Source organism: Orcinus orca, chromosome 6 (assembly GCF_937001465.1).
Source record: "Orcinus orca chromosome 6, mOrcOrc1.1, whole genome shotgun sequence".
Classification (NCBI taxonomy): Eukaryota; Metazoa; Chordata; class Mammalia; order Artiodactyla; family Delphinidae; genus Orcinus; species Orcinus orca.
Window position 1 is genome coordinate 20,415,908 of NC_064564.1, and position 25,050 is coordinate 20,440,957.

The 25,050-nt window shown below is 58.0% G+C and overlaps 1 protein-coding gene across 8 annotated transcripts; it reads right to left on the minus strand.

Annotated features, from left to right (window-relative positions):
• Positions 1 to 410: 410 nt before the first annotated feature.
• On the minus strand, positions 411 to 24,643 carry SORBS3 (sorbin and SH3 domain containing 3). Of its 8 annotated transcripts, none has more exons than XM_049711692.1 (21): positions 24,543 to 24,643; positions 19,132 to 19,288; positions 18,750 to 18,867; positions 17,092 to 17,285; positions 16,117 to 16,180; positions 13,913 to 13,951; positions 13,368 to 13,461; positions 11,569 to 11,659; positions 11,198 to 11,284; positions 11,047 to 11,100; positions 10,113 to 10,199; positions 9,527 to 9,573; positions 8,949 to 9,082; positions 8,679 to 8,731; positions 8,506 to 8,552; positions 8,220 to 8,334; positions 5,868 to 5,993; positions 4,516 to 4,824; positions 3,606 to 3,709; positions 2,902 to 3,008; positions 411 to 1,260 (listed from the first exon to the last, which is right to left on the minus strand). In XM_049711692.1, the coding sequence occupies exons 2-21, from the start codon at positions 19,231 to 19,233 to the stop codon at positions 1,199 to 1,201; spliced, it is 2,034 nt and encodes a 677-aa protein (XP_049567649.1). In that variant the 5' UTR covers positions 19,234 to 19,288; positions 24,543 to 24,643; the 3' UTR covers positions 411 to 1,198. The 8 variants fall into 8 exon arrangements, with proteins under 8 accessions (XP_049567649.1, XP_004270698.1, XP_004270697.1 ...); XM_004270650.3 differs by lacking the exon at positions 24,543 to 24,643 and adding an exon at positions 22,476 to 22,847 and having other exon boundaries at positions 18,750 to 18,822; XM_004270649.4 differs by lacking the exon at positions 24,543 to 24,643 and adding an exon at positions 22,476 to 22,847 and having other exon boundaries at positions 13,368 to 13,434.
• Positions 24,644 to 25,050: the final 407 nt, after the last annotated feature.

The following is a 25,050-nucleotide window of genomic DNA, read 5'->3' on the forward strand; positions in this document are numbered from 1 at the left end:
ATGGAGCACACAGAAGGAAAACATTAGGAGCAGAACAAACAGGAATGCCATTTAGTTCAGCCACCCCACGGCAGCTCCAGAACCAAACAGCCCGCAAACAAGGCCACATTCAGCTCCCATCTCTGGTTTCTCCCCACAGTCAGGCCTTGCCCTCATCCCTGTGACGTTAGTTCTCTCAGCACTGCTTGCCAGACAGCTGTCCAACCCTTGGGGCTGCCCAGTCGTGCCTGACACCTGAGATCTTGAGAGATGATAATGGTTCTTTTGCAGCCTCCCGTTAAACACACACACACACACACACACACTCACTCACTCATTCACATCCCACCTGATTCCCTACATTAGAAAGAATTCCCATAACCCTAAGCAGGTGGCGCCCTCTCCCACCACAAAGGAAAAGGACAGGAAGGCAAGGTCCCTGATAGCCAGATTTATTTTACATTCTCTTCCACGGGGGACTTGGGGGGTGGGGGCCGCTGGGCAGGCAGGAGGACAGCACACATCAGTCCCCCTGGAATGCATCTGGGACAGGCCAGTCCTCGGAGGCCCCACCCTTTCTGGGCGCTACAGCAGCAGGAGGATGAGCAGGACCCAGGTCCAGGGCTCGGCAGCCTGTGGGAAGAGGGAGCCTTCGGGCAAGACCTCTTGCCAGGCCTCGAATGCTAAGGAAGTGCTGCATCCATCCTCCATCTCACTCCCAGGCCCAGCTGGAGGCAGGAAGACAAAGGGGATGGCAGGCAAGCTGGAGTGAAAGGGGAGGAATCCCTTCCAGGCGAAGACGGCCTTTGGTCTCTATTAGGTTAGGAAGCTGGTCCTTGTTAGAGGAACCCCATGGGGGTGAAGCTGGGAGCGGGCCCCTGTTAGAGGAAACGCCATAGCAGGGTGGGGTGGCGGACGCGGGGGTCTGGTCTCAATAAGGCCTGGAAATAGTCTCCACTTCAAAGCAGACCTCTATATTTGGGGAGTGGGGTAGGGGAGGAAATAAAAGGGCTGTTAGAGGAATGCTTGTGAATTGTGGGTGGGAATCAGTCCAGGGGGCTTCGAGGGAGGTTCCGTGGGAAAGGCTGCTGAGGTTGTCTGCAGATGCCAGCGGCTCAGGTCCTGGGGGAGGAGGATGGGGGGGGGTCCTCTCTCCCGCCCGTAAGTGCTCTGCTCCCCATCCCATCCTGGCTGGGCTCCGAGTTGCCATGGAGACCACTCACACCGGGGCTACATAATTTCCAGGGAACGTCCCAAATTTCTGGGTCCTCCGGGAGACACCTGAAATAGGAAAGACAGAAAGAGCATTCCCCACGTTTTACAAGAGGAATGGGGTTGGGGGAAGTGAGAGCCCTGCCCTCTGCTGGCAGAGCCCAGAACTGCAAGTGGAGTCCCGGTCCCAGGGAGGATTTGTTTTTTCTCGCTCCTGCCCCCTAGAGGCAGAAACTTAGGCGGGACAAGCCACACTTCATGATTTCGATAATGATAGACGAAACCTGAGCACTCAACAACTGTGTACAACTCTGCACACAGCACTGAATAACCCCACCCGTCCTTGGGAAAGCAAGGACACAGGAAGATGAATCACAGAACTTAAGCTGGGAGGAATCTCACTGGTCTAGTATGACACCCTAATTTTAGAGATGGGGCAGGTAAGGCCACATGAATTCCCCCAAAGCATTCAGCTGCTTAGAGGCAAAGGCGGGACTAAAATCCAGGCCTCTGTCTGCTACAACCCCAAAGAAACCTGTGTGCTGGGGTAGAGGAGGGAAAATGCTAGAAGACACAGGAATATAAAATGAAATTGAAGTCCTGGACCTTCCCTTCCCGGCAGGCAGCCATTCCATCCTCTCTTCTGAGCAGCCCAGGCCCATCTTGCCCACAGGCCTTGCTGATGCTCCTCCCCTGCCCGGAGTGCCTCCCCTCTCCCCTCTCCTCTCTCCTCCCCAAATCTTTCCCCTGTTCCCCTGCTTCCTCCAGAAAGCCTTCCCTGACCTGCACTGTCCAAAATGATACCCACTAGCCACCCATCCAAGTAAGGACTGTTGACAAGGTGGTGCTTCATAATCACTGGTGTGTCCGCAGCTTAGTCAGCAATGAGGTGCTGGGATTCAGATGAGAAAGGGGGGTGCTGCCAGGTCAAGGGGCCACCCCTCCTCAGGCAGCCAGCCCTCCAACCCCTCAGGCCCTGCAGCCTGCTGAGTGGGAGCTTCCCCAGGATGTCCACTGCTCTCTGAGGACAGCCTCATCCTCTGAAGCTGAGGCCTGGACAGGGCCTGCCCACTCTGGGAAAAAGCCTGCTGGGTTGGTCACCTTGAACCAGGCCAAGGCCAACCTGAGGCTTCCTGCGTTAGTCCTTTGCCTGAGCTGCCCCTGGGAGCCGGGATCTTTCTCCTCTCTCTCCTCTTGGGGGTGGGAGGAGCTAGCTGCTAGCTGGGGGTGGGGATACACAGGTGTGCGACTTGCTCCTTCCCATCGGGGGCTTAGTGTCTCAGGAGATAGGACCCTTCCCCTGCAAGGACTGCTCCAGAGACAGAGGTGTATGATGGAAGAAGCAGGGGCCTGGGGGTTGGGAACCGTGCTGCCCTGAGTCCAGCTGGCTTCGCCAATGACCCTGAGCTGGTCTGCTTTCCTCCCAGGCCTCACCCCTCTTCAGGGAACGAAGGCAGGCAACAGAAGTGCTGGCTTTGGGGAAGCAGCCAGTGCCCGGCCGGAAGGGTGGGGGATGGTCAGTCCATGAACCTTTGCTGAACCAGCACTGGCCGCCAGTAGCAGTCACCCCAATCCCCCCAGGGACCCTGAGATACCCTTTCTGAACTGCCCTCAGCCCATCCCCCACAGGACCTGGAGATACCCCTTCTGGCCTGTCCCCCAACGCATCCCCCTAGCACCCTGAGATACACCTGGCCCCAGCCCACATACCTACAAACCAGCCGTCGTCACACTGCTGCATGACATCCACCCAATCCCCCTCCCGCAGCTCCAGCTCATCCTCATTCTGGGGCCTGTACTGGTACATCGCCCGGTACCTGCAGGAAACATCGCCATGGCAACCACCAGAGCCCTCACCCCTTCCCCAGACCAGGCCTGGAGTGTCTTAACACCAAGGTAGCCACATCCTCTGAATTTCCCAGCGTCTCTCCATGCTCCCATTAGCCCCTGGCCCAGTTCCAGGGATGGCGACTGTGTCTGGCTTTAGTGCATTCTTCCCCAGGCCTGCTCCCTGCTCTCCAAGCCCTAATCACCCAAACCCCACCTCCTCTGAGTTCCCAGTGCCTTCAAATCTGTCCTACCACTTCCCACACTTTGCGCACACACGCGCTGACCTCAGGGCTGGAAACGCAGTGAGGAGACAAAGGTCAGGGACCCAGTGTGGGAGGCTTGCTTTAAGGCCCAGGGCTGGCAGGGACAGGTCAGGAAGACCGCAGACAAGCACCCTCCCGCCCCCGCACCCCCCCCACCCCACCAAAATCACCCGTAAGCACTGTAAGGACAAGCACTCTTTGGTAGGAATTTACCAACTCCATCCTGGGATGGGGGGAAGAGCAGGTTAGGGGGTCCGTGTGCTCAACACTCCCTGCGGGGCAGCCCCCCCACCCTGACCAAGCACCCCAGACAATACTCACAGGGTCCAGTGTATCTGAGTGGTGTTGGGGGGTGAGGTCCCCAGCTCCAGGGGACGGCTGGAGCCTCCAGGATGGGACAGAGCTGACCCAAGGGTGCTGAGACTCTGGGGTCCACGGGAAGGCAGGCAGACACATGCAAGCATGAAGGAGGAGAAGTGAACGGGCCTGCCCACCTCACCAGGAGCAGCTTCCCATGATGCCTCATCTTATCTCGCAATCCCCACAGCACAGGGAGATCTGTCTGACTGTTTCCCTTCACAAGTGCTGAGAAGTTGGGCCCAGGTAGGGTAGATGGCTGATTTGAACACGTGCACGGACAAAGCCGGGAGCAGGAGAAGTCCTATGCACTGGCTCTGTCTGCCCATAACAGTTTGCTGAGTGAGTGGATGAACCCAGGAGCAGATGCACTTGTCTGTGGGCTATGTCAGCACGAGGACCAATGGCTATCATTTACCCATCAGCTACTACCTACCAACTACCCTCTGCACCTCTGCAGTGGGGATTACTATCCCCATTCTACAGGCGAGGAAACCTAGAACCAGAGAGGGCAAGTCATCTGCCCAAGGTCACACAGCAGGTGAATGGCAGACCCCCGACTCATGGCACACCCTGTCCCAGAGGCTGATATAGGGAAATCCCAAGAGTGGATTCTGGAAGGTCAGGAGGTTGGTGCTGCCTTTGGGTCCTACCTAGAAACTCCTGCCTCCCTGGGCTGCAGCTCAAGGACAGAACCAAGGGTCTGAGGTCCTCAAGGCCAGGATGGGGCTGCAACACAAGGTTCTGCCCAGTCACCCCACTAGTCTGTCCTGAGCAGTCTGGGAGGGATTCCGAAGCACAGACCATCACAGGAATGGGAGATACAGTGCGCGGAGCAGGGCTCAGCTCTCCGGTCTAAGGCAGGTCACCTTACCTGGGTCTGGGGTCTGGGCTCCTGGGTGGGGAAGGAGAAGCCAGTGCGGCGGGGGGAGGTCCGGCCCCCCCAGTCGGTGGGGTCAAATGGGCTGCGCGGCATTAATGGGGAGCTGGGGTGATGGGCCAGGCGGGCAGTGGTCAGGCGGGGAGATGCAGGGAGCTGGGGGCTGTCGTCGCAGACCCGAATCCGGGGCTCCCGGGTCACTTGCACGTAGCTGGCAGGGAAGATGCCCTGGCGCCCGGTGCCTGAGATGCGGCCCTCGTACCAGTGCTCGTTCACCTTGCGGATCAGGCAGATGCGCTCCCCCTGGTCGCAGAGAGGGAGTTAGTACCTGCAGGGCCCTCCCGGGTGCCACGTACCAAAGGGAGCCTACGTGGAACAGTGTTATTTAAACCTAACACCTTGCACGAAGGGATCAGGTTCAGAGTGTGTCAGCAGGTTATACAGAGGTCACACAGCTCAATGCCAGGCTGGTAAGAAGCACTGGGCAGGCATTAGCCACCCCTGCCGTGACTGGGTCCTTCCCTGCCTCCGCCCTGGGTTATCCGGTCACCACTGCATAAAGCAACAAACTCTCTGAGGGCAGCTGGTGCGTCCTCAAGCCCCCATGCTGACTAGTGTTAGTGGGGCTGCCCTGGGAAGGATGGTCTCTGGCCTCCACCTGCCCCCACCTCTCTCCATCCAGCCACCTCCTTCCCCCTCTCTCCCTGGGCCAGCTCTTCTGGGGAAACATTCGCTAGTAGCAGTCATAGCCTCTGCCCCCAAAATCAGCCAAGGGAGACCCGTTCCCTGCTTTCCAGGACAACATTTTTCAAGCTTTCTGAACCATGATCTATAGTAAAAAATATGTCGTAACAACAATCTAGTACACACGCAAACATATATACATAACTGTCCAGAAGTTTGTAAAACACCTTTCTACATGCAAGGCATTCTAAGATTTCCATTCTATTAAACATGCTGAGGAAATTCCCTGGCAGTCCAGTGGTTAGAACTTGATGCTCTCACTGCCATGGGCCCAGGTTCGATCCCTGGTTGGGGAACTGTGAGGATCCCGCAAGCTATGAGGATCCCACCACCAGAAAAAAAAAAAAAAAAAAAAAAGCTGACTGTGATCCTCACAGCCTATCAAACTGCAATTTGAACAAAGCACAACTACTCTAGAAGTTTTGAACATTTAAAAAATGGGCAAAATTAAGGGAAATATATCCAAAGAGACTGAGGAAAAAAATCTGAAATACTACTGAAGATGGGCACACCTGATTTTTTTTTTAATGTTTTTACTGCACATACTTACCTGTGTCTTCACCTGCCCCCGCCCTGCACCCACACTCCCTGCCTGGCCGCACCTTTCGGAAGGAAAGCTCCACCTCCAGATCCCCCTTGAAGTTGTACTGGGCCACAGCTTCTCCATACTCCAGCACCTGGTAGGTCGGAGGCTTGATGGGCTTGGGGATCTCATCTGCAGGCAGCACCTGTGGGAAGACAGGGCATGAGAAAGAGTCACCTTGGGTATCAACTGGGCACAGACCTGGGGCTCCTGGGAGGGTGAGGCAATATGGGCAAGATCTGTCCCCAGCCCAGAGAGGAGACAGACACCAGACACAAGACTGAGGGTGGCCAGGGGTGAGCACAGGCAAGGGGGTGGTCGGTCCCAGAATGCTCCTGGAGGAAGAATTTCCATCGGAGGTATGTGGAGTGGGCATTATTAGAGTGGACCACAGCAGTGCAAATAGGAGACAGTTTAAATTGGAGCACAGAAGGACATGAGGAGTTCCAAGGAGCAGGGAACTCCTGGTTACCTAAAAGTGAGGCTCTACCATTTCACTGCTGCTGAGAACCAAGTGTCCCTCCTCCTCCTCCTCCTCCCCTTCTACCCCACCAGGTGCCCTGAGTCCCCACACTCTCTCTGCTTCACCCTACCCAGGAAATCAAGACACTAATAAACTAGTTCCTACTAAGATATAAATGACTGATGACATAGAATACTATATATGCTTTGTGGAACTTCAGAATCAGGGACATCGTTCTGAGGATACGGGAGGTCTACTGATGCCTATGAGATGAAGAGCCTGAATTAGATGACCCAATCCATGAGTCAAAAAGGAAGCCACAGGGCTTCCCTGGTGGCGCAGTGGTTGAGAGTCCGCCTGCCGAGGCAGGGGACACAGGTCCGTGCCCTGGTCCGGGAAGATCCCACATGCCGCGGAGCGGCTGGGCCCGTGAGCCATAGCCGCTGAGCCTGCGCGTCCGGAGCCTGTGCTCCGCAACGGGAGAGGCCACAGCAGTGAGAGGCCGGCGTACCGCAAAAAAAAAAAAATAGAAAACCAATGAGTTGAAGTATTTCCAGCAGTAAGAGGCCTGTGTACCGTGGGGGAAAAAAAAAAAAAAAAAGAAGCCACAAAGGAAATGAGAATAGTTTGAGTTGAGTGAAAAAAACAAAATATCAAAATCTGTGGGATGTAGTTAAAGCAGTGCTTAGAGGAAAATTTATAGCATTACATGTTTCCATTAGGGGAAAAAGGTTTCAAATCAATAATCTGAACTACCACCCTAAAAAACTAGAAAAAGAACCTAATGCAAGCTGAAGGAAGGAAATAACGAAGTGGCAGAAATCAATGAAACTGAAAACAAAAATAGAGAAAAATCAGTGAAATCAAAAGTTGGTTCTTTGAAAAGATCAATAAAATTAACAAATCTCTAGCCAGGATAAGGAAAGATACAGATTACCAATATCGTGAATGAAAGAAAGGACATCACTCTGCATCTTACTGACATTAAAAGGATAATTAGGGGACTTCCCTGGTGGCACAGTGGTTAAGAATCCGCCTGCCAATGCAGGGGACACAGGTTCGATCCCTGGTCCAGGAAGATCTCACATGCCGCGGAACAACTAAGCCAGTGTGCCACAACTACAGAGCCTGTGCTTTAGAGCCCATGTGCCACAACTACTGGAGCTCGTGCTCCGCAACAAGAGAAGCCACTGCAATGAAGACAGAATGCAGCCAAAAATAAATAAATTTTTTTAGAAAAAGGATAATCAGAAAACATTATGAACAACTTTATGCCAATAAATTAGATAATTTAAAATTCCTTAAAAGATGCAAATACCAGAGATAACCTGTAGCCCTATATTTATCAAATCCAGAACCTGTCTCTGGATTCAGATTCTAGATCTTCTACTTAACGACTTGTCTCTGAACCTTAGCAAGTGCATCTGCAAAATGGGGATGATTTATCACTTTCCCACGTTAATGAGGGGAACAAGGGAAGTAATAACACGTGAAGAAGGTGATGCAAGTATATGTGATTTGTGAACTGTCACACCATCCGTACTCTTGCCAGTTGCAATTAGAATTCTTCCCAAAGATAGCTTGAGAGAGGTAGACTCTGAGTGGTGAAAGTGGGGGAGGCCGACAGGGCTGGTGGCCTCTGGTACAGGAACTGAGTTGTTTGGTTCTTCCCCCCTGGGCTGGGCTCCACCTTTAGCCCTCATTTAACAAACATTTCCTGAGGGCATGAATGAGGCTGAGACTTGGCCCCTGCCCGGAGCTCACAGTTTTACGTCTTCGGAAACTTGCCATTTGTGAGGGAGCAGCCAGCTCCAGAGAGAGGGGCCCTGGATGGTTAAAGGGGTCTCCACTCTCTGCAAGCCCATCCGCCCGCCCAGCCAGGCCCCTGCTTATTGTTGCCCTGCTCACCTCCACGTAATTAGCAGGGAAGATGCCCAGCCGGCCGTGGTGCTCCCCCTCCAGCCAGTTCTTGTCCACCTCCTTGTGGATGTAGACAATGTCACCCTTCTTTAGAGTCAGCTCCCTGAAGGCCAGAGCAAGGACATCTAGCAACCTGAGGTCCTCCGGGTCCTCCTTCCGTTCGGACCCTGCGCAGGGCACCCAGAGTCCCCTCCGCCCTCTGGGGGGCCCACTGCAGCTCTGTCCTCCCAGAGACTGCCCCAGAGGGAAGGGGAGGGAAGAGAAGGGCACTTACTTCGGGGACTGTGCCTGGAAGTCAAACTTGAGCCGCGCGGCCTTCCTCTGGGCAGGGGGAGAGGACAGAGGGACTGACCTCAGTCAAGCAGCTGGCAGGTCGGGAAGAGCAGCCACCGGGACCCACCCCAGGCCCTCCTTGCACCCTGACCCTAACGCTCCCACCCCCCTTACCTTCTTCTCTTCCTTCCTGGCTGGGCTGCCCCCTGGTTCAGAGGCACTAGGGTCTGTGGAGAAGCACTACCTCAGCTTGGGAAGGCCATGTCTGGGGGGCAGGGTTGGGATGGGGTTCTGCTCCCCCTCCCCGCCCAGGACAGGAACCAGTGGAAGCAGGGGGCTCCATGACCTTCCTGCCACCTCCCCCGGGGCCCCAGCATATCTGGTGCCTGGTGGTGGTGGTGGGCGTCTGCCTGGGTGACAACAAGAGCAAGATCTGGTTCTTACCTCGGGTTGAGGAAGGGTAGTCGAAGTCCCTCCGACCTAGGAACGGGCTTCCTCCGTCCGCCATCCTGTGGGCGCTCAGGGAGGAACCCTGGTAAAGTGCATTCGGGGAACTGGAGCTCCAGGCGGAGGCCGGGCTGCGCGGGGGCACACGAGTGAGCCACCTGTCTGGAGCTTCACAGCCTACCCGGCTCACCCCTGACCACCCAGATGTCCCACCCACCCCCTTCTCCCATCTCCCGCCGCCTCCTCCCAAGGCGTCTCCCAGGTCCCGGGCTCTCAGCAAGATGTCCTACTTCCCGAGCGGTAAAGGCCTGGAAAGGGTGCGGCCTGGGGTGGGGAGGCGGGAGTGCGCGGCAGGATCCCCTCGCCGCCACCACCCGAGTCCCGAGCTGGGGTTAGGCTTCCCTCTGCGGGCCAGGGACGGCCCCCCTGGCGGCGAGCGGTGGATCGGGCCCCCGCCGGCCACTTTCCGCGCTCCGGGCCCCTCCTCCCGCCGTCAGTGTCCCGGGCTCGCCCCCTCCCCGCGCCACGTCCCCGCCGGCGGCCCTCCCGCCCCGCCCCGCTCCGCCGCCACTCACCGCGCGGGGGGCCGCGGCTCCCGGGACCGTCGGGGCGCCTGCGAGCTCTGTGCGGGAGACGGGCGCGGTCAGGGCCCGGGACGCCGGTGCCCGACCCAGCCGAGGCCGCCGCCTCCGGAAAAGTTTGCGGCTCGTAGGAGAGCGGGAGGGGGAGGAGAGGGGCGGGAGGGGGAGGGGTCCTAGAGTCGCCTGCGCGGGCGGCGGGCTGGGAACTGGAGGAGCGAGGAGCCGGGGGAGGAACCGCGGGTGCGGAAGGGGGAGGGAGGCCGGGAAATCGGGGCCTGGTTGGGGTTGGGGTCCCAGCGGGCTGAGGTCTAGGGGGCGGGGCGAGGCGGGGGACCCCTCCGGCTCCCGTACGGCAGGCTGCCGTGGAGTCGGCCTGGGAGGGTTCTTAGGGGTCACTAGGAACAGTGAACGCCCTGCATTTTAGGAGGGAGAGAGCAAACAGGGATGAAGTCTCCCAAAGTCGCGAGTGCAGCTGGAGGCGACGCCTCTCGTCGGCCTGCGCCTCCCACCCAAGCCCGGCAGCCGCGGCTCCGGGTTCCTGCGTACCCACCCCCCCGGGAGGGGCCTGGGAGGCCGGTACCTTGGGGGATGGCTGCCCGGTCTCAATGGCACGCAGGTCCTTGTCCAGCTCGGCGCTCAGCTTGGCCAGCTCTCTCTCCAGCAGGACCTGGCGGCGGGTTATGGGGGGAGACTTGGACAGCGGGGAGGGGCGGGGGGCAGTGCACCGTGGGGGCCACTGGTCAAAGGTCAGATGTGCGAAGCCCAGTGGGCAGCGGGACAAAGCACACGGTGCTTGGGTAAAGGGCAGGCTCAGGGCACAGGGCCAGGCCAGGCTGCCTACTTTTGGGCCTGCCAGGAGGTGCGTCTCAGGGTGTCAGGAGGGCCCTGCCCGCTGACCAAGCTCACCCATCCCCTACTCCCATAGTAATACTTTAGTACTTCCTGATGTGCCTCAGTACCATTTTCTGTTGTATTAGTTCTCTGTTCAAGAGCCTACAGGACTCCCTACTTCCTCGCCCATCAAGTCTTCTACGGCCTTCCACAGCCTGGCTTCACTCTACGCAACCTGCTTTCCCTCCCACTGCCCGTCCAGCTGGCTGAGTGTTACACACACACACACACACACACACACACACACACACACACGCACACACACGCCCCTCCAGCCTTTGCCTGTGTCTCCCCCATCCTGAGCCCCTCTCTCTGCCTGTCCTCCAAGCTCCACCTCCAAGAACATTTCCTGACAATTCCAGTCCACACTAATCACTCCCTTCTCAGCTCCTGCTTTGATCAACACACAATTTTCAACACACGTTTACTGAGCACCTACTGTACGCCAGGCACTGTCCTGGGTGCTGGGGGTATAGAGGTAAACTGTATGGGACTGGAGAGGGTCAGAGTTTTGGGTCCGTGGCCTTTGCCCATGGTCACTGGGACCAACACCACCCATAATCTCCCTCGTTGTTCCCCCAACATGCTGTCTCCCCTCCTGCCCACCTGCCCGCAACACTCACCTCGATGGGCTGGGAAGGCTTCTCAACAGGGTCATCTACCAGTGGTTTCTTGGGCTAAGAGTGGGACGAGTGAGTCAGAGGGGGTGAACTTGCTCCCCAAATGCACTAGCTGAGGGTGCATCCTCTTCCAGAGAACCAGGCCCACACTCACCTTCTTCCCAGTCTCTAGTTCTTGCAGAAACTGGTTCCAAGATTCTTCCGTCCAGACATTGTCTGCTTTGTCTCGGTGTCTGGACACCTGCATAGGGGTAGGTAGGCATCAGCCTGAGTAGAGAGGTACTGGGACACTGGCCAGGCTCAAAAAGCAGGCTTTCAGGCCACTGTCCCACCCCATCAGTGCCCTCCTAAGGATTCTGGGCTCTTCTGGCTGCATAGGCCCCAAGCTGAAAAAAAAGCCTTATCTGTGCTATTGCAGCCGAGGGCCTGGCCAAAGAGTGTGGTGGCCGGAGAAGTGGGGAGGCGGGGGACGAGGGGGGGATGGAGGGGATGGGGAGGGTGGTGGGGGGATGCTGGGCGAGCTACCTGATTTGGGGTCTGGTGCAGGGAGGAGGATGCTCCAGCATTGCAATTGAAGGTGTTTCTAAGAAACTCTTCGGAGATATCCCAGCTTCTTCTAAAAGAAGGGAAGGACATCTCTTCAGTTTCCTTTTAGGGAAACTGAGGCATGCGTGAGCACACAATCCTGGGGAGGGAGCTGCACCCCCTCCCCACCTGCCTCCGGGCTGTGGAAGCAGTGTTAAATAGTAAAACGTTATAAGCTCTGAGTTCGAATCCCAGCTGGCCCCACCACTTAGCTGTGTCACCTTTTGGCAAGTTAATGAATTCTCAAGAGTCTCTGATTCAACACCTATAATATGAGAATGATTCCCACCTTCGTAAGGGTGTGGTAAAGCTTAGGTGGGGGAACATAATGTGAGACACCCAGGAGAAGGGCTGACACACACATCTGCTCCAGGAGTGGCCAGTCCCTTTCCTGCTGGCCTTGGAATACCCCGCATTGGTGTTCCGTCTGGCCCCGTGACTGTGGGTGTGTACGTTTGGGCAGCTTCGATGAAGCTGGTCGCCATGACTAAGTGCCTTGCACCAATGCCCAACAGTGTGGGACTATGTCTTAGCCCCAGGAAAACCCAGGACAGGGCAGAGAGCCTGCAGGCCTGACCCTGGAGCTCTGAGCAAGTTACTTCTGATCCGTGGGCCTCAGTTCCCTGAGGTGCTGGATCAGCGATGTCATTTGTCACATTTGCCTTAGTTCCCCTCCAGGGCTTCCTTCTTGGCTGGCTGAAATGTTCCAGCCTCTGCTGCGTTTGAATGTTTCCACCAAATAGAACCATTGTACCAAGCTTATCAAATGATGGAATGTCTGACGGGAGGGTCAGTATTTGTTGGCTGTAACTATGACTCCATCCTCTATTTTAGAAAGAACATCAGTCATAACCCTGATAATGAGAATGGAATACATTGTTCCTAATTTAAGGAAGCGCTAGTCATAACTAAGCCTGTATAATAATAATGTTTGTGGAGACTTGCAATGTACCTTGATCTTCACGACCACCCTCTGATGCCCACTTAACAGATGGTGCTAGTGAGGCGTAGACTGGTTACCTCGGTCAAGGTCACATGGCTAGTGGCCGCACACCGGCTTTAATCCAGAACTCTGGGTCCAAATCTTGAGCAAATCTTAGTCTCTACCTTATCGATGATGCCAAGAGCCACAGCCCAGTTAAGACCGTGCTGATGAGGTCACGCCCTCCCCATAAAGGAATCAGAAACTCATTGATTACACGGTGACAGACAAGCTCCTGATTCTTAAGCTTGGGCTGAGCTCCTATAGGGCCCTGCAGCCCGGGCTGGGCTCAGGTGGTTTGCACAGAGAAAAGGAACTCCGTCCTTGACCTATCTGGAGGGTTCCTCTCTCAGCGGCATCTGGGAGAAAGCTTGGGATCCTCTGTGCCCCTTGTTTTCTTCCAGGCTTCCGAGTGGATGGCCACAGGTCCCAGGTCCACGCCTAGTCATGGGCTGCCCCGCTCTCCACCCCATATGATGAGTGGATCTTTGAGGTGATGAGTTCCTGCTGCCAACCACAAAGGCATCACAGGCGGTCCTGACCAGGAATGGCGCAAAGTCCATCCCTGCCCGCCATTCCCCTTTGGCTCTGGCGGGGAGGGGAGCATCTGGAGCCGTGGGGACCCTGAGAAGGGGCAGAGCCATGGAGGGGAGCCAGCCGCCCTGCTCCAAGACTGTGCCAGCTGTGGCCACCAAGGGGCGCCAATCCCCACAAGGAAGCCAGCGCCCCTCTGCAGCTCCTCCCCACGTTGGCTCACCCGCTCAGAGACGACGTCTGGCCTGGCCTGGCAGCAGGTCTTTGCTGGGGCCCTGGATGCCTTGAATCTGCTGAGGTGGCACAGGAAGAAGCCACTGAAAGTGGGAGAAAACAAGCAGGGGTGGTGGCAGGTGACAGCTGGGGTTGAGGGCGCCTGGGTGACCCTTGAAGGTTCTGGCCCACACCCACCCGTGCTCCTGGATGGCTGGTGGGAATGGGGGGTGATAGTCTGGACCACGAAATATGGGCTTGGGGCCAAGAGCTTTACATTCTTCACTGAACCTTCCAAACATCTCTGGGGTGTTCCCGTTTTACACGTGAGGAAAGAGAGGCCCAGAGAAATCACGGCCAGGGCTAGGCATCCGCTGGACAGTGAAGCAGAGGCTCTTCATTACCATCTACCAGGGCATTTGGAGCTCGCGGAAATGGGCTATATAAACTTCTCGAGCTGAGCTCAGCCAACTGGGGAGCCCCAAAGCCAGGTGTGGCTGCAGGGAGGGGCAGATGCAGGCGCCAGGCTGGGGTGGGACACCCGCACCCCCTCACCTTTGGGGGCTTCCTTGAAGGTCCGGTCCAGCTGCAGGTCTGTGGGAGCAGAAAGGACCAGGTCAGGGCTGGGGCAACACGCGAGGATGGGGAGCCCCAGGAGGCTGCCCCAGAGGCTCCCAGCACCCCTCCTGCCTAGAGCAGGGGCCAAGGGGCTGAGTCAGAGCCTGAAGAATGTCCCGAGGGAGGGAAGGAATTAGGTTTCTGGGAGGGCTTGAAATGCCTCTGGCCGACTTAGGGCCTGAGCGAGCCAACAGGGGCAGTGGCCTCGCCCAAACCCTCCTGCCCCTCCCTCCCGGCGTTCCCACACACACCCTCTCCCTGACCTTTGCAGACCTGGGAATCCCACTTCCCCTTCGCCCTCTTTCCCTTTCTGCACCCTCTTCTAAACACCTGTCCTTCCCCCTTTGCCCAGACCCACTCCTCAAGGTGCTCAGGACTTTCTGGGGCCTCCGAGGAAGAGCTACTGACCAGGCAACCCACTCGATCCCCTTGGCACGCAGACACACGACCACAGTTCTGACCTTAAACGCAAACCAAAATGCCCCTCTCCGGATCCCACACCTTCCTCCAGCTCCCGGAGTTTTCTGCTTTCCTTTGCAGCAAACTGCTGGCCGTAGGGAACTCAGTGTCTCCAGTTCCCTTTCCCGTTAAGCAGGCTTTCAGCCTGAGCCACCCTCCTCAAGTACCCCAGTGACCTCCGCCTTACCAGGTCAAAGGGCAGTCCCGCCTGACCATCAGCAGCATCTGTCACAGTGGATCACTTCCTCCTTTTGAAATTCCTTTTCACTTGGCTTCAGGGAGACCACTCTGGTTTTCCTCCTGCCTCCCCCCGGGCTGCCCCTTCCCAGGCTGCATAGCTGATGCCTGCCCATCTCTCAAACCAAGTGCTTCAGGGCTCAGTCCCTGGGCCTCTGTCTCTCTGTCTCCCTGGGTGATCTGGTCTAGTCTTCTACCTTAAAGATCACTGTCTATTCCAGGGACTCATAACCTTAGCTGCGCATCGGAGTTACTTGGGGGAACCTTTAAATCAAAATCTCTTTGAGTGGGTCCCGGGTATTAACAGCTGCAGCTTAAGCCTCGCCTCTGAACTGCAGACTTGTATGTCAGTTGCCACTTTGGGTGAACCTTATCGAAAACTGAACGCCCCTTAGACCTGCACCTCTCGCAGCCTCCCCTGTGTGTGTACATGCATTTACAAAGGGCAACTCCATCGACTCACTCAGGTTTAAAGTCATCCCTGACTCACCTCTTTGAATCCATCAGCAAATTCCCATGACTCTGTCTCCGGAATCCCACCAGGCCCGCTGCTACTGCCCTGGTCCGAGACTCTTTACTGGTCCCCCACCTCCGCCCAGCCCCACCTCTTCCCCGCCTGGCAGCCAGAGGGAGCCTCTTCAGCCATCCCTTGTCAGAGCCTGTCACTCACTCTTCCGCTCAGAGCCTCTGGGTGGCTCCTCAGTTCTCACAGAGTAAAAGCCAAAGGCTCTGGGCGACCAGATCCCAGCACCTCTGTGATCCATCTCCTGACACGTGCCCCTCTCACTGTGGTCCAGCCCCTCCCTGCGGCTCCAGAACATGCCGGCCTGCTCTGCCTCTGGGTGTCTGGTGCTCCCCAAGCGGCAACGCTCCTCCCCCAGCCCTGCAGGCCAACTCCTTCACACCCTTAGCTCTCCGCTCAGATGCCGCTTCTCAGGGGCCTTTCCCGACCAGCCTGCGTGAGGTGGCAGCCTCCCTGCACTGGGCACTCCCCCGGCTTTTTTTCCCTAGCCCTTCCCACCACCTGCCATGTTAAATACTTATCTGTTTATTCTGTGACACCCCCCCCCACCCCGCCTTAAGCTTCGCTGGGCAGAGACATTCTCTTTTGCTCCCTGTTTTGTCCTCAGCACCTAGAATAGTGCTTAGCACACAGCAAGTGCTCAACAGTTGGTTAAGGGACTGACTGAACAAATGTGTGACCTCATGGCTTCCCAGGTCCTCAGAGGACACCGGGAACAGTGTCTGGTCATTGTACCCCGAGTACAGAGAGGAGATTGGCGGCTCCTTCCTTGGGCCTGTTTTAGCAACCACTCAACACAGAGCCTGTGGTGGGTGGAGAGACTTCCCTGGGCAGGTAAGTTCCCTTTTCTACCCCTTACTCCCCAAGCCCCAGGGGTCCGAGCCCACGTAGGCAGAGAGAGGGCTCTGGAAGGGTGTCTCACCCGGCATTTTCCGGTGAATCTGCTGGAACATTCTCCGGTACCAGTCCCTGGGGCTGTCAACACTCTGGGATGAGAGAAGGCGAAGTCAGGCTACCCTCCCAATATCAAACCACAGAAGTTTTCTCCTCCCTGAGTCCTTTCTCTGGCCACCCTTGAAGCCCCAGCGGGTGGGCTGCGGTGACATCTTTAACAACCATAACTTCGTGTAGCGTGTTACGTTTGAACAAGATATATGGAAGGATCTCCACCAGTGATGGTCCCTAAGCTGTGAGATTTGGGGTAGTTTCCATTTTTTTCTCTTAGCTTTTCTGTATTTCTGATGATTCCACACAGAACATGTGTTTCTATGTAATGAAAAATAAATGCAACAGTATCGGTGGGGGGATGGGGTGGGAATGGTATTTCACATCCTCTGCCTCACCTGTGACGCAAAAGAACCCTGGGAGGCGGAAGGGTATGTTACCAACTTGAGTTTCACTTGAGGGCGAGGAGGTGGAGAACTAGAGGAGGCGACTGGCTCAGGACAGGCCTGGGGGTGGAGGAAGGGCAGGTCCCCTGCGCCTGGACCCCACCCCCGGATCCTCCCACGCCTGCCACCCCTTGAGGCCTTCTCAATCAGGACTCTCCCGTTCATCCCTTCAGCCGGTAACTTACTCAGCACCCGTTTCACGAGTGCCGTGCCAGGTCCTGGGGCCGTGAAAATGGGGGTCCCTGCCAGGGTCAACCCTTACACTAGTGGCGCTCTACCACTGAGAACCTGGTGGGCAGTCTAGAACCCCCCCCCCAAAAAAACCACTGTGCAACTCAGACATGCAAGATTGCCTGTAATTTTATGGGGCTCACGATCCCCCAAACCCATCATGGTTGAACCCCTGCTTTAGTCTGGCCGGCTTGGGTACAGCCTTTGTTGTCAGAGGTGGAGCTCAGCGTGGGTCCCTGGGCCCCATCGATCAGTGGCCCCAACCCTGGACTCACAGATCGGGGTGCAATAGGCATGCCGCTCTCATCCACAGGCCCGATTCCCTCATACTTGACCCAGCGCTTGTTCAGACGTTTGCTATCCTTGGTCCACGTGGCTGACCAGTTCTGGGGATGCTGGGAGGCAGGGGTCTTCTGGTTCCCAGAAGGCCGGCTCCCAGGACCTGGCCAGGTCTGATACCAGGCAGGGTCTGTGGGGCATGTACAGGGGAGCTTTAGCAAAGAGCAGGGGTCCCACCTGGGCCTGTTTGTCCCGTAGCTTCTCAGAACGCTGATCCCTGTGGGTTCAAAAGTTTCAACATCTCCTTGTCTGTCTGAGTTGACGACACAGATTGTCCAAATGTCCCCATCCCCAGCAGGACCACAGGCCTCTGTTTATTTTTTAGTAGTTAAAGTGAATGAAAATGGATTTTATCTTGAGAAATCTGTGCCCGTCCCCACTCCACCCCGCTTTGCTGGGGATGTCCTGAAAGTTTTCAGAATGAGAGCCAGGATCGTCACTTGCAGAGGATGCTGGGGGGACACAATCCAGGTGAGGAGGCAGCGGGGTGTGGCAGAAAAGGCCCTGGGGCCGGGGGCGAAGACTGAAACCAGACCCGGGCTCTGCCACCTACCGGCTGTGTGACCATGGGCACAGCAGTCAACCTCTCAGTGCCTGTTTTCACTTCTGTAAAATGAGGGTAGTCATGGCAGAGATGCAGGGAGAGCTAGTGTGTATGACTGTATTCAGGACAGTGCCTGACACACAGTCAACGGGCAAGGGACAGAAACTCATTCTCCAGAACTTTCAGCCCCCAGGTGTAAAAACGTAAGGGCTTCAGGGCAGGATGGACGAGGGTTTGAATCTCAGTTCAGCCTCTGTGACTGAACATCCCTGAGACTCAGGTTCTTCAACGGGGAAGATGTTGATAATCACACCTTACCTTGTCAGGATATCAAGGGATGACGTGAGATAAGGCCTGTAGAGTGCCTGTACAGTGTCACAGAATTCTCTACGTGCTTAACAGCTATTTGTTAAATGAATGAACTACTTGACACAGGGCCTGCCTCAAGGGAATGCTCAGTAAAGGTTGCCACCCTCCTCAGGAGAGGGGCCCTTGGGATGGGCCTGCACCCAGGAGGCCCCAGGATCTCCCAGACCCCGTGGCCCAGGCGGGGCTGACTCACAGGATCCCGGGAGCTGGCAGGCTCCCAGAGCTGCTTCTCCGGCCTTCTGCTGGGCCAACGAGTACAGACCGGAGCAGCCCTTAGGGGGCCTGTCTTGAGTTCAGCCCCCTCCCCTTCTATTGGCAACACACGCTCGCATTCCTTCACCCTCCATCCCCAGTCCAAGCTATCTCCTGGCCATCTGGAGGTCCGCCGGGCCCCTGAGGCTATGTCCCCTGCACAGGGCCTTCCCCTGGCACTGGGTGGGGCAGGCAGGGGAAGGGATGTGTCAGCCGGGTCTCTCCCACAGCAGTTTCCCTCTCACAGGCCAGCAGGCTCACGCGGGAGGGGCAGTTGGCTGAGCTAACTGGCCCCAGGCCCTCGAGAGGCCTCCATCCACCTCCTGCCCCTCCAGCCTGACCCAGGGTGGATCCATAAGGCAGGGCCCAGGAAGCTCTGACCCCCACCTCCACGGCGCTCCTGGAGCACGTTTTCCTGAGCAGACCCACCTGGGTGCCTGGAAGCATCTCTCCTTGGTGGGAAGTACCCATTGCACACGGTCCTGGGTGCAGGGTCATGGAACTGGAAATTAAGGGTGTTGGAGCCACCATTCCGGATCACGGGCACCTGTGGGGAGGGGCCGGGAGCAGCAGGCAGCTCAGGCCCAGAGGGCTCTGCAGAGGGGTGGGAGGGATGGCTACCAGGGCACAGCCATACCCCATGGGGACGGCTTGACCCTCTCCAGGAAACCAGCGAGGCTCTCTAGAGCGATCACCCACCTCCTTCCCTCCCTCCATCCCTTTAATCCTCCCTCTGCTCCCCAACCTGTCCTGAGAGCCCCCCCACCAACTACAGGCCCCCAGTAACCCTCTCTCTCTCTGTTTCACTCACCCGTGTCCCCCGGGGGGATGACCCTACATGGGCCCGGAGGTGGCTGGGGATGAAGTCATCCAGGCTGAGCGCAGCTGGGAGGCTGCGGGCTGAGGCCTGCATGCTTGGGTCAAGGCGGGGGGACCCCGGGGGTACCAGCTGCTCCTCTGCGTGTCCTCTGTGGGGAAGGGAGGGGGAAGGGAGGGCCCTGCTGGATCCAGGCTGCCCGTGCCCTCTGGGCCCGACCTCGGGGTCGGGCCAGCTGGGTGGGAGCTCACGGACCCGGGAGAAATGCCAGTGCGGGCACCCGCCTGCAGGCTGCCCGGGCCGGCTCCCAGAGGCACAATGGACCGCTTGTTAGGCCGCGGGCAGGAGCTCCGGGTGGGAGTGGGGGAGGGGAGGCAGGGAGGAGGGGAGGCTGGCCGGGAGCGCGCCTGCTGGCCAGCCTCTCTGGGGCTCTCAGTGCACAGCGGGGCCCTCTCCCCCGGAGCGAAGGCAGAGGGAACTGGGGCAGCTGGCAGGGAAGGGCCTGGGCACTGGGACTTTGTTTCAGTTCCCTCTGCCACCCCCAGGCCCTCTGTGGGCATCTGCTTGTCAGCGGGCACATGGGGCTACTCAGGCGGGGGGGGGGGGGGGGGGGGCGGAGAGGCCCCGGGCCACGGTGAGGCCATCCGCGCACTGCCCAACAGGGCCAAGGTTCCGGGGAGGAGGAGCGCGCCGAGCATTTCCAGGCCGCGGGAACCATTCCTTCTGAGCTCAGTGGAGTATCAGCTCTCTTCTTTGGCCTCTTTGCTCGGGCTGAAGCCTCAGAGGGCTCAGGGTGCCCGTGAGGGGTGGGGCGGGGGCAGAGCAGCGGGGGAGCAGGAAGGTGGACCTGCTCACGCGCAGGCGGTGCTGAGTGTCACGCACATGCACGCACACGCACAGATGTGCGCACACGACCCTCTTTCTCCTACACCTCCAGGCTGTTTTTTGAACAGAGGGTCTTCCTGGGAGTACCATGCCTGACTGGTCAGCTGGGTTCTTCTGCCCCGGGCAAAGGTTAGGTCAGGGGAAAGGGCTCCCAGCAGCCGGGAGAGGAGCCGGTGGGGCTTTTCCACCAGAGAGCTCAGCTGTCCCGCCTCACCTGTCCCATTGGACATGGCCAGAGGCTGAGCCAACCTCTGCCACCTTCCGGCGCTGGACCAATTCTGGCACTTTTGTTCAGAGTTAAGGCTTGCGCGTGCCTGTGTGGTCTGGGGACTCACAGGAGGGCGGCGACGGCCTTGTGAGGTGCTGTGTGTGCGGGGTGGAGTGTAAGCACAGTGCTCCGAATGTGACTTGCGCAGGGGGTACCATGGGGCGGGGTGATGTGAGCAGCATGGGCATTGTGGGTACAGAGGGGGGTCAGCTGAATAGTAGGCGGGGGGTGTGCAGTGGAGGTGTGTGTGTGCAGTGGAGGTGTGTGTGTGTAGTGGGGTGTGTGTGTGCAGCGCAGGGGTGTGTGTGCCGTGGAGGTGTGTGTGTGCAGTGGAGGTGTGTGTGTGTGTAGTGGGGTGTGTGTGCAGTGGGTGTGTGTGTGCAGTGCAGGGGTGTGTGTGCCGTGGAGGTGTGTGTGTGCAGTGGAGGTGTGTGTGCAGTGGAGGTGTGTGTGCAGTGGAGATGTGTGTGCAGTGCAGGTGTGTGTGCAATGGGGGTGTGTGTGCAGTGGAGATATGTGTGCGCATTGCAGGTGTGTGTGTGCAGTGTGTGTGTGCAGTGTAGGTGTGTTGTGCAGTGGGGGTGTATGTGTGCAGTGCAGGTGTGTGTGCAGTGGGGGTGCAGTGGAGATGTGTGTGTGCAGTGAAGGTGTGTGTGTGCAGTGTGGGTGTGTGTGTGCAGTGGGGGTGTATGTGTGCAGTGCAGGTGCATGTGCAGTGTGGGTGTGTGTGCAGTGAAGGTGTGTGTGCAGTGTGGGTGTGTGTGTGCAGTGGGGGTGTATGTGTGCAGTGCGGGTGCATGTGCAGTGTGGGTGTGTGTGCAGTGCAGGTGTGTGTGCAGTGTGGGTGTGTGTGTGCAGTGGGGGTGTATGTGTGCAGTGTAGGTGCATGTGCAGTGTGGGTGTGTGTGCAGTGGAGGTGTGTGTGTGCAGTGCAGGTGTGTGTGTGCAGTGCAGGTGTGTGTGTGCAGTGGGTGTTTGTGTGTGCAGTGGGGGGCTCACATGAGCAGCACAAGTGTTGTGGAGGCCAGAGGGGATGAAGGTGCAATGGGGGCTGTGATTACTGCTGTACGCAGTTCCTGCTCAGCCATGGTGGGGGGCCGGTGCTGCAGGGTACACACTAGGCTGGGGGCAGCTCCCTGACTCTAGTCTGAGTGGGGATTCCCTCTGACATTGGAAAAGACCTGCTGGGACCCAGCTTTTCCGGGCCCACCTCTAGCTGTGAGGGGAGTAGAGGGCTGAGGCTGGAGGAGGGGCCTCTCACCAGCTGGATCCAATTAGGACTCCTACCAAAACCGAAACAGGCAGACACACCCCTGTTCCTGCTGCTCTCCCTCCCTTTGCGGGGGAAATTGAGGCGGGGGAGAGCGGGAGATCCGAGGGCTGGGGCAGGCTGGTTCCTAGCCGCAACCCCTCCCCCGCCAGCTGACCACCGGAGGCCAAGTTGCGAGGTCAGCACTGGCAGTCCTGCCCATCAGCTGACCCAGCCTGCTTCCCTCTCCCTGCGGCCCACCCTGCTGTGTTCACTGAGAAGGGCCCTCCAGTAAGGAAGGGGCGGGCAGGAGCTCTGCCCACACCACCTGATTTTCCAGGGTCTGCTGATCCTTGGTGGCCCAGCCTGACCCTCCCCAACACAGCTCCCCGGGGCGCACGTCTCAGGATATGCAGGGGTGGGTGGGGAAGGGTGGGCTGAGTTTTCCTCCTGGCGGCTGCACCAGGAGACGATAAGGAGGACTTCTCGCAGGGAAGATGGAGGCACGGGGGTCAATGGGTCCAGCATCTGGCAGGGGACAGGGGTGCCAGGAAATTCCTGGGGTCCTCCCAGGATTCAGGCAGCCTTTCACCCCGGCAGCCAGCTCCAAAGGTCTAGAAGAGGTGAAGTAGCCCTGCTGTAGCTGGCAGACGCCTTCCTCCCTCTAAGTACTGCCCTGACCTTGGGGGCCTGGCCCTAGGCGCATTCCGGGGTATTTTCCAGCTACAAGTGCACGTGGACAAGGACAGGTTTTCTCGAATTTCACCTTATCTGGATTGAGGGGGGGACTTCTCACCTCTCTCCTCCCCGGAGTTTGGGACCAGGACCCCGGGGGGAGGGGCTCCTTGCCTTCCCCTCGTGTTGGATGCGGGTCCCTCCTCGACTGCGCCCCCCCGCCGCGTCTCCTTTCCACCGCCTCTCCTTCCCGGCACCTACCTTCCCAGGCGAGCAGGTGGCGGGGACTGAGGACGCCCGAGAAGACAGGAGCATCTCTGCGCGGCTCCTGCCTGGCGCAGCCGCGACGGGCCCTCGGGGAGGGAGGGCGGGCAGGGAGAAGTCCGGGCTGTGCCGTCCGCCCTCGTGACCGGGTCAGGACAGGCTCCGCTAGGCCGGCCCCAGAGGAGGAAGAGGGGAATCGACGGAGCCGGAGTTGGGGGAGGGGGGCGAGGGCCAGCGCTGGGAGGAAGGACCGTGAGAGGCGCGCGCGCGGCGTAAATGTGTCTCCCTGCGATCTGGTCCGTGGGCCGGGCTGGAGTGGAGGGCGGGGGCTCGGGCCGGCCAGCCCGGAGCGGGCGAGTGCTCCCCGTCGGGGCGCGGGCGGGCGGGCGGGCAGCGAGGACGGCGTGGGCCCTGCCGGGGGCCGGGCCGGCCGCGAGGCGGCGCCGGGAGGAACCGCCCAGGGTCCCCGGGGAGCCCGCTCCGGTTTCCCAGCTGCTTCCCCGGCCCCCACCGCAGGGCGGGGGCCAGCGAGCGCCACTCAGAGTTTCCAGCGACATTTCCAGCGGGTGGGAAGGGAGCCGCTGCACGGCGGAGCCAGGACAGAGGGCAGGAATGATTAAAGAACCCGGGTCAGCCAGCAACTGATACGGAGCCGGCGGCCTCGGAAACGGGACCGGGATGCAGACAGGCTGGGGCCGTGATAAAGGCGCCGCACAGGCAGAGTGGCCTAGCGGGCCGAGTTTAGGCCCTGCCGCCTCTCTCTGCCCACTTGGGGAGAGAGTTTGTGATTGCGTGAGCGCGCGTCCGGGCGAGTGCAAACACACACACATGCGCGCATGCACTGGCAAACGGGCGGATGCTCACACACGTGCAAGGCCCGCGGAGGACAGCGCGGGAGGAAATCGGCCTAAAACAGCGACTCGCTGGGCGTGCCGCGCCCCTGAAGAGGACGAGGGCGGGGTCCCTTTGGCGGGGATGGGGTTACCAGGGTCCTGGTGTTCCCATACACCGTCCTTGTTTTGATCTTGCTGCTTTTCCGCTGTTCCTGCTGCTCTGACAACAGGTCCCAAGAGCCCACGCGCGCCAGTTGGCTCCCAACCCCTCTGGCCATCCCATCTTCCCCTTCTCCCCCAAGCCTCTGTGCCGGCATAGGGCCTGTTACAGCGAGGGTACTTAATGAATGCTTAACTGCTAGTGGACAGACTCGGGGGTACCACTTCTTAGCCCCTGGCTTGGCTCTGGGACCCCAAGCCCACCAGATAGCAAATACCTGCTGGACAATCTCAGATCTATTTTGGGAGTGATCAATTATAGATTATGAAAATATGAAAATGTTTATTGCAGACCTACTGGGAGTTAGATTGGTGCCCTAAGGTCACCATGCACTTCAGAGTGTTTCCCAAGCACATCGTTCAACTCAAAAGTTGAGAAAAAAGGGAATGGAGAAAGATGAAACCGTATTTTTAAATCCCTACCATCACTGATGCTATCAGCTATATCTTTTCCCAGTTCAGGTAAAAGAGCTATCCGGGTTGTGGGGAACCAGCTCGAAACAGTCTCATGTGTGAAAAGCGGAAGGAGAGGCTTAGGTTGAGAAGAGGCTTGAGAGAGAAAGGCATGCCACCTAGCTTCCAGTGTCTGCAGGGCTGTCAGTGTGGCAACAGACTGGCTGCACTAGCAGACTGGCTGCATGCTCCGAAGCAGATCCAAGGTCTCCAAGAAAGAGATTTCAGAGGTTCCAAGTCTGCCACTTGCGGGGCATCTTCGTAAAGGCAACTATTGCACTGAATAAGGCAACTGAACCAGATCCCCCTTTAAGGCCCCTTCCAAGAATCTCTGATTCACCAGGAAAGCTGAAGGGATGGGGGTGGGATGGGTAGCCCCTGCCCACAGAAGTCAGCTTCAGAAAGGAGGGAGGAGATCTGGGACTACCTGAGGGCAGGCAGCAGTGCATCTCCCCTCTCCTAAAGCTTGGATACCTGCCCACCCTTAGGCGCCATCCTCTTCCCTCCCTCAGGGACAAAGTATGTGCCTGCCTAGCCCGTCACCAGTTTTTTTCCCCACCTGTCAGGATCCTTGCGATTAAGGGCCACATCTCTTTCATGTTCTTCCTTTTCTCCAAAGATGGTGAAGCTGAAATCTTCCAACTCCAGGAATCCTGGCCATACCCCCTCTCACCAGCAGTGAGCTTCTCTTATTCTCTAGGGCTCTGACCTGGACTCCAAGATAAATATTTAATGTAGAGGGTGCAGCTGAGCCGACAAAGGTCCCAACTTCCTGTTTCTCACAAGGGGAGGTGGCAGCCATGGGCGAAGAGCTGGGGACTGGCTACCAGCCTCATCTCTATGGGGGTGGGGAGTCCGGTAAACAGCTTTGTAGGAGGAGGTGTGGTAGGCCCCGCTGGAGCCTTCCTCCTAAGCTGCTTTGACTTCTCCCGTCCGCTTAGGCCCTGCTGGGCTCATCACCTTCTCTCTCAGGTCAGAACCTGCTTTGCCCTGGCACCACTGGAAATAACTCTCCCTCTCAGGAGTCACAGGCTGTGTGCTTGGACCAAGGAGGAGCTCTAACAGGA